Source organism: Phacochoerus africanus, chromosome 2 (genome assembly GCF_016906955.1).
Source record: "Phacochoerus africanus isolate WHEZ1 chromosome 2, ROS_Pafr_v1, whole genome shotgun sequence".
Taxonomy (NCBI): domain Eukaryota; kingdom Metazoa; phylum Chordata; class Mammalia; order Artiodactyla; family Suidae; genus Phacochoerus; species Phacochoerus africanus.
In genome coordinates this window covers 276,380,449-276,388,207 of record NC_062545.1, presented here as the reverse complement: position 1 = coordinate 276,388,207, position 7,759 = coordinate 276,380,449, and the positions used below count along the sequence as shown (strand labels likewise).

General features: G+C 64.5%; 1 protein-coding gene across 1 annotated transcript; it reads right to left on the bottom strand.

Annotated features, from left to right (window-relative positions):
- Positions 1–525: 525 nt before the first annotated feature.
- On the bottom strand, positions 526–7,659 carry CEL (carboxyl ester lipase). Its single transcript, XM_047768797.1, is given in 12 exon segments — positions 526–738; positions 741–958; positions 1,266–1,463; positions 2,247–2,450; positions 2,635–2,821; positions 3,215–3,332; positions 3,427–3,534; positions 3,666–3,796; positions 4,271–4,468; positions 4,610–4,732; positions 4,821–4,971; positions 7,317–7,659. Coding segments are annotated over 12 exon segments (2,034 nt in total). The 5' UTR covers positions 7,587–7,659; the 3' UTR covers positions 526–610.
- Positions 7,660–7,759: the final 100 nt, after the last annotated feature.

Sequence of the window (7,759 nt, the reverse complement as noted above, 5' to 3'; positions counted from 1 at the left end):
CTCTGCCAGAGCCATCGGGCTCGGGCCCCGTGCTCTGTCCCCTTGCTCCCTGGCTTCTGACCTTCCGTGTGATGCTTTATTGTCTTGTTGACTCGGTCCAGCTGAAGGCAGAGTCCATTCCTCTTCCCAGACCCTGGTTAGAACACAGAGGTCCCACCCCGCAGCCCAGAGGGTCTGGGCAAGCCTGGGCTCCGCGGGTCCAGAGGCGGCCCCCGCCTGCCGAGCCCAGCTGTTCTCTTGGCCGCGGCCTCCAGCCCCCAGTCCCGCTCTGGGCCAGAGCCCAGCCTTCCTTGGAGGCAGCCGCCTGGCGTCCAAGGGCCCACGCCTGCATCCCAGCCCTGGCCCCGGCACTTCGGTTTGCAGTCTGTTTCCTCCTCTGACTTGAGGGTGGTCCTGCCGGCTTCCTGGAGCTCGAGGACTGACAGGTCAGGGGAAACGGGTTGGGCCAGGCACCCGGTGACGTCAAAGTGACTGAGGGTCCCCTTCCTACCGCTGGGTCTTGGGAGCAAAGGAAGATGCCAGACAGAGAGAGGAGGCTTTATTGAGGACAAGCTCGGGAGGGAAGAAGGCCGCTGGGGTCCCACCCTGTGGCCTCTGGAGGTCAAGGACACTAGAAGCCAATGACTATGGGCATCTGAGCCACCTCAGCATCGCTGGGGGGGGGCGCTGGGGCGGCCTCCGAGTCCCCCGTGGGGGGTGCTGGGGCGGCCTCCGAGTCTCCCGTAGGGGGGATGGGGTGGCCTCCGAGGCCCCGGTCGGAGGCACCGGTATGGCCCCCTCGTCCGCCACCGTGGGCAGTGCCTGGTAGGTGGTGGCCCAGTACTGCAGATAGCTGGTCCTCAGGTGCTGCTTCATGGAGCTGCTGCCCATCTTATTGGTAATCTCCAGGTACTTGCTGCTTTCTAGGGTGTAGGGTTCCCAGTGTGTGGGCACACTCGACCCGCCCATGTTAGGGTCCCTGCAGAGTGCGAAAGAAGGCTGGGTGGCTCGGTGGAGCCTGGGGGCTCCCCGGCCTGGCCCGGCTCCAGCTTCGCTGGGGTTCCCCCCCCCCACCCCCTGCCCCACACGGAGTGGGACCCACAAGGGACCTGGCTGTTTCCCAGGCACTGGCTGGGCTCGTGTGCATCCGGGGGCCCCGCCGGGAGCCCTTAGCCTGGCACAGACAGGGGTACCGAGGCTCAGGGAGGTTAAGTGGAAGTGAGGGACCAGACCTGGATTCCAGGCCTGCAGGGCGAGGTGGCAGGAGGGCCCCCCCTCCACCTTACCCGCTTCTGGCGAAGTTGGTCCAGTAGGCGATCATGGCCTTGGATACGGTCCTGTCTTGGGACCGGTAGCCCAGGGGAGTGGCAAAGGGCTTCCCAAAGACATACTGGAGGTCATCCGCGTGGTCGGCCCCCACCCAGCTGGGGTAGACGGGCATCCGAGAAGGGTGGGCAAACACGTAGGTGTAGGTCTGGGCGCTCCTGGAGTGGGGGGGGGGGAAGACGGCCTGCGTTGGCCCTGGGCTCACCTGGGGTCCCCCACCCCGGACCTGGGCCCCAGCGGAAGGCCTCGGGGCACAGCAGGGCAGGGTCCGGCGAGCTCCCGCAGGACTCAAGAAGGCCCTGGATGCTGACACCTGGGGGAAGGAAAGCTGCGGCCCAATACATAACTTGAGGGTTCTGTGACTTCAACTGCATTGCTGTCCCGCCTCCAGCAGACATTCTGCACCACATCTTCCCGCATAATTCAGTACCGAGCAAGTTTCACTCGGCAAGCGAATTTGTTTTGGGCTTTGTTTGTTTGTTTTTGCTTTTTAGGGCCGCACCTGTGGCACACGGAGGTTCCCAGGCTAGGGGTCGAATCAGAGCTGTCTTTGTTTTCACTGGCTATTAGTATCTGGAGGTTTTTAATGCGGCTGCGGGCTTATTTTGGAAGCGGGCAAATCGGAAGCCCTCCACAGAAGCCACCGCCCAGCGTTCCCTCCCACACGGCTTGACGGGTGGAAGGCCGAACCTTCCAAGGGCGAGGACTGTGGGGTCTGGGAGAGCATGCAGGGCTGGCCGGGGCAGAGGGTCTCGGGAGGATTCGGTAAAGCCCCCGAGGCTGGGAGGGGAGGGGGGCCCCTCCAGCCCTGCGAGGCCTGGCAGATGCTGCAGGCACAGGAGGGGACAGAGCTTGGCCTTCCCTGGCTTCCCAGCACCTGGGAGCTGCCCAGCCGTGAGGCGCCGGATCCCGGGGGGCCGCCCCCGCCCCTCCCTCCTCACTTGGCGTTGGCCCTGTGCTGGGCCACGGCCATCTCCGTGGGCATCAGGAAGAGGATGTCGGTTTCCAGGTCCACCACCGTCTTCTTCTTGGTCTCCTGGGACAAGTCCTGGGCCCAGGACGCGGTGTACACGTCAAAGGTGGTGTTGGCACCTCTGGGCCCCTTGACGATGGTGAATCCGCTGACCAGCTTGTAGAAGTCCTCCCTGTGGGGTCCAAGCCGACCCTGGACTCTGCGCCCAGTGCCCGCAAGTGGGCATCCGCACCCCTATGCAGCAGGAAGCCGTGGACCACACCCCCCCCATCACCCCTGCGGTGCTGTCTTCCTCATTCTTCTGCTGGCACCTCCCCCAGCCGCCCTGGGGCACCATCCCTGTGCCCCCTGCTTACTCCGTGATGGTCTTTTTGTCCTTGTCGACGGCTGGCATGTCGACGGTGGCAAACAAGTGGCCGTCCATGTCGTTGGTGCCCGCCAGGTAGTCGATGTCGGCGGCGTTGGCGTACAGGTTGATCGGGTCATCGGGGATAAAGTCCCCATCGACGACCGGGATGAAGCCCAGATAGTGCACCACGGGGACTGGGGGGCAGAGCAGCAGGTTCTCGCACCTTCCGGCACCCGCCCGCCCATCTCCTCAAGCTCGGCCAGGAGCCGACTCCACCCCGACGGGGCCACAAGAGGAGACCTGCCTCGTTTGACGGAGGCCGGGGTGGCCCGGCTTCAGCTCTCCTGACATCAGGGCCGGATGATGCAAGGTCGTGGGCCCCCACCCAGGGTCTGGCTCAGTGGGGGGTGTTGAGCACCCTCCCTGGCCTCCACCTGCTGGACACCCGTAGCACCGCCCCGCCACCCAGCTGCGACCAGCAAAACTGCCTCCAGCCTCTGCCTCGTGTCCTTGGGCACTAAGTCGCCCAAGGTGGGAACCCCTGGTCCTGGGACCAAGACTGTTCCCCATCAGCAGCCCCCACTCACGCTCCTGTTTCGTCAAGGGCAACTTGTAGGCCAGCGTCAGGGCGCGGGGGTCAGTGATCTTCAGGCACCTGGCCATCCTGGCAGTGTCGTCCGTGGGGCAGCCCACCTTCTCTGCAATCTGGGGGTTGGGGGTAGGCAGAGTTCAGGGTGGGGGACATGGGGTCCAGGACAGAGAGCAGAAAGGAGGGTGCCCCCTGCCAGCTCCGTCTTACCGTTTTCGCCCAGGAGAGGGGGTTCTTCTGGATGGCCCAGGGGGACAGTGCCACGCCACTCTGGCTGATGGCTCGCTTGATGAGGCCCTTATTGTAGGGAGAGAGGGTCTGCGGGCACACAGAGGTCCTGTCACCAGCCTCGCCCACCTGTCTGCAGGGCTCCGCTAAGGAGACCCCACATCGAGCAGCTCCCTCCCACCGCCTCGGGGGCAGGCCATCCTCCGCGGGGGTCCCCAGACCTGCAGCGAGACACTGGCGCCTCCCGCCGATTCCCCGAAGATGGTGATGTTGTCGGGGTCTCCCCCGAAGGCCGCGATGTTTCTCTTCACCCAGGCGATGGCCATGTGCTGGTCCCGGAGGCCGTAGTTACCTGGGGGCGGGGGTAGGGGGGGTGGGGCTGCGTTGGGGACCCTCAGCCAGGACTGGGGTGCCGGGAGCCCGGCCCACACAAGGGGCACAATCCCTGTGCGTGTGATAAATACATCCCCGAGTGGGGACCCTGGGGAGCCCCAGGGTGGTGCATGGTGGGTCGCAGGAGGCAGGACTGCAGGGGGGGCAGGGGGACAGGAGGACCAGGCCTGCGCAACTCTCTCCTCAGTCCCTCTTGTGTGTCCTACAGCTTCTGGGTTGCCCCAAGTCACCACCTCCATGTCCCCTCTCCTGCCCCTTTCATGGCTCCTTGTCCCCCGGCCTGACGGGCGGGCCAGCCGCCTCTTCTCTTTCGCTCCAGCTCCCTCACTCCGCAAACAGGATTCTGGGCCTTTCTAGGGGGCTGGCAGGAGCTGCTTCAGGACACGGGGTGCTCCGCACACTCCCCCACCAGGGCCCCAGGCGCCCAGCCGACCTGGCAGGTTGGCGTCCCCGGTGCTGAGAAAGCCCAGGGGGCCCACGCGGTAGTTGAAGGTGACCACGATGACGCTGCCACGGGTGGCCAGCTCCTCCCCGTCGTACAGGTAGTTGCTGAGGAAGTTGGCGCCCTGGCTGGACCCCATGAGGAAGGCCCCTCCGTAGATCCAGATCATGACAGGCAGGTCCCGGGAGACTGGGGGGGGGGAGCAGGCCCGGTGACCCCAGAGGCGCCCCCCCCCCCCCCCCCGTCCCCCCCTCCGCGTTCCCCACCCCGCTCCGTGCTGCCGGGGCCTGGGGCTGCCTGGGGGCTTCCTGCAGGGTGGGGGGAGCAGACCTTCCTTCCTGCCCTGGGGGACCCAGATGTTGAGGTAGAGGCAGTCCTCGTCCCCAAAGGTGCTGTCCTGGGTGATGGTGGCCTGCAGGCAGCGCTTCTTGAAGTCCTTGGCCTTCAGGGTCCCTGCGGGCGGCGGGAGGGGCTGGTGTGAGGACGGCGGCAGCCCCGCCCACCCCGTCTCCGGGCCCGCCCCGCACCTGCGCACGCCCACCTTGCCAGCCTGGGTGTCGCTGGGGGTTCTCCAGGGCCTTGGGGGCAGCGGCAAAGGGGATGCCCTTGAAGATGTCCACAGAATCGCCGAGGAGGCTCAGCTTCTTGTTGACGCCTTCCACGAAGCCGCCCTCCGTGTACACGGAGCCCAGCTGGGGTGGGAGGTGGAGATCAGGTGGGCGCAGGCTGGTTGCCCCCCACGCCCCCTTCCCCCCACCCACCCCTGGGGCGGGGGAGCCATTCCAGAGTCCCCCCCAAGAGACAGCCTCAAGGAGGGGCCACCTGCCCACGTGGCTTGAGGGGCCGGCTCACAGCTTCCCCGGCCCCCTGGGTGTCTGTCCCTGAATCTCAGAGGAAGGTGGTCCAGCCAGTGTGTCTCTGCCTGGGAAACCTTCCATGAAGGCCAAGAGAGGGCAGGGGAGGCTTGGATTCTCACTTTTGCCCCCTAATCTCGGTTTCTCCACCTGTAAGAGGCGTGACAAGAGTCCGTCCCTCCTGGCCTGTGCTTGTCTGGCTGCCCACAGTGGTAGGTGCCCCATGGGCCCTGAACGCTTCATGCCCAGCCGGGAGCTCCCTGAGTGGCGGGCCCGGCTTTCTACCCACCTGGTCTCCCCCGATGGTGTCTGACTGCCCTGTGCCAAGTCCTCTCAGCCCGTGTGCTTTCCCTAAGCTGGGAAAGACGCCTGCCCCCCGAGGCACCAGAACCACTGCTGTGTATCCAGCCCTTGCCCTGAGCGGCCAGGCCTCACTGGGTTCCTGGGGGCCGTCTGCCCATCATTCCAAGGGAACTGAGGCTTCCCTGTTAGAAGGCGCTGCCGGGGAGTTCCCATCATGTTTCAGTGGTTAATGAATCCGACTAGGAACCATGAGGTTGCAGGTTCGATCCCTGGCCTCGCTCAGTGGGTTAAGGATCTGGCATTGCCATGAGCTGCGGTGTAGATTGCAGATGTTGTTCGGATCCCAAGTTGCTGTGGCTCTGGTGTAGGCTGGTGACTACAGCTCTGATTAGACCCCTAGCCTGGGAGCCTCCATGTGCTGCGGGTGCGGCCCTAGAAAAGACAGAAAGACAAAAATAAATAAATAAAGAAGGAGCTGCCGGGCAGCTGCTGTCTGACCCCTCCCCGCCCAGTGCTCCACCCCGACATCCAGAATGGGCACAGGTCCAGGCTTCCTGGGCCTCCCCTGTGCTGGGGCCAGGTGGGCAAGGGCAGGGGCCCACTGCCAGGCCTAGCCAGACCCCAGCTGCCCTCCGAAGTCTAGGCTGATGGGAGCCCCTGCCTCGCTGGGGTGGGGAGGTGGGGCGGCTGGAATTGGAGAAAGAAGGATCCAGAAGCAACACTGGCCAGGTGCCTGCGGTTTTGCCCGGGAGCTGGCCCCACTCTCTCTCTCTCACCCCAGGATGAGCCTCCTTTTTTTTTTTTTTTTTGCTTTTTTTTTCAGGGCTGCACCCGTGGCATGTGGAGTTTCCCAGGTTAGGGGTCCAATCAGAGCTACAGTCGCCGGCCTGCACCACAGCCACTGCAACGCCAGATCCGAGCTGCATCTGTAATCTACACCACAGCTCATGGCAACACAGGATCTTTAACCCACTGAGTCAGGCCAGGGATCAAACCTGCCTCCTCATGGATACCAGTCCTGTTCTTAACCCACTGAGCCACAGTGGGAGCTCAGGATGAGTCTCCTTGTTCCAGGCCTCCTGGCATTCTTCCTGACCAGCAAGAGCAGACACAGGCCAGGTCAGGGCCTGGGGGACTAAGGATCACAGCTCAGACATGTCTCCTTGTGATTGAGACCAGCCCGAGGGCCCCAGGGTGGGGAGGGGGGCATGGGGACCTGGCCATCGCGGCAGCCGGGGCAGGGGTGTCGCTGGCAGTTGGAGCAGCATGGAGGAATCCAGGGACCCCTCAGCACCCGGAACAGAACTGCCCCTGCTACCACCACAAGGAGGAGAATGACCTCTCTGTGGCGGAAGGTACCTGGGACCAGGGCCAGAGCTGCTGGGCAGCAGGGCCCGGGAGGGCAGGTTGAAGTGTGGAGAGAGCAGCATGGTGGGGGCTGGGCCCCCGGAGCCCCGCCGGAGCCAGACGGACCACACAGCTGTGGCTTCCCTCCTGGCGATGCCGTCCCTGGCCCTGCCTCACGCTCGCCAGAGGGCAGAAGGGGGCAAGGAGCTTTGTTTCCAGCCGCCCCGAAGCCCATGGAGTTCCTGGGCCAAGGATCAGATCCAAGCCACAGATTTGACCTACACTGCGTCTATGGCAATGCTAGATCCTTAACCTACTAAGCAAGGGCAGGGGTCAAGCCCGCAGCCTCATGGATACTGGTGGGATTTGTTTCCACTGTGCCACAGCGGGAACTCCCTCAGGCTGGCTCTTTCTGCCAGTGGCTCCATCTGTTGTCCCTCTGCTGTGCCCTGTCCCCAGTTTCCAAGTCTGGCCTCGAGGAGGAGAGCAGGGCCCCTCTCCGGGTGCGACCGCTCTGCTGAGCTCTCACCTACCTTCGCTGCCCTGGCTGCAGCCAGGCAGCAGGCCAGGCACCAGATGACCAGCTCTGAGCTCCCCATGGTGTGTGGCCGCCTCCAGGTCACCCTGCCTCTGGGCCTGCGGGTATTTATGGGCTGCGCCAGCCGGGAGCCCAGGGTGGCAGCTGCCTGAGGAGGGTCCCTTCCCCTCCTCTGACCTCTGCCCTTTCCTCCAGGTGGCAACACTCCAGGTGGTGGGGCCAGGAGCTGCTGTTGCCAGCTGGGCTGGGGCTGGGCCAAGGTCATGTGCAGAAACACACACACACACACACACACACACACACACACGCTGGGACGTCCCTCTTTCCCAGGGCCATGTGCAGAAACACACACACACACACACGCTGGGACGTCCCTCTTTCCCAGGGCCATGTGCAGAAACACACACACACACACACACACACACACACACACGCTGG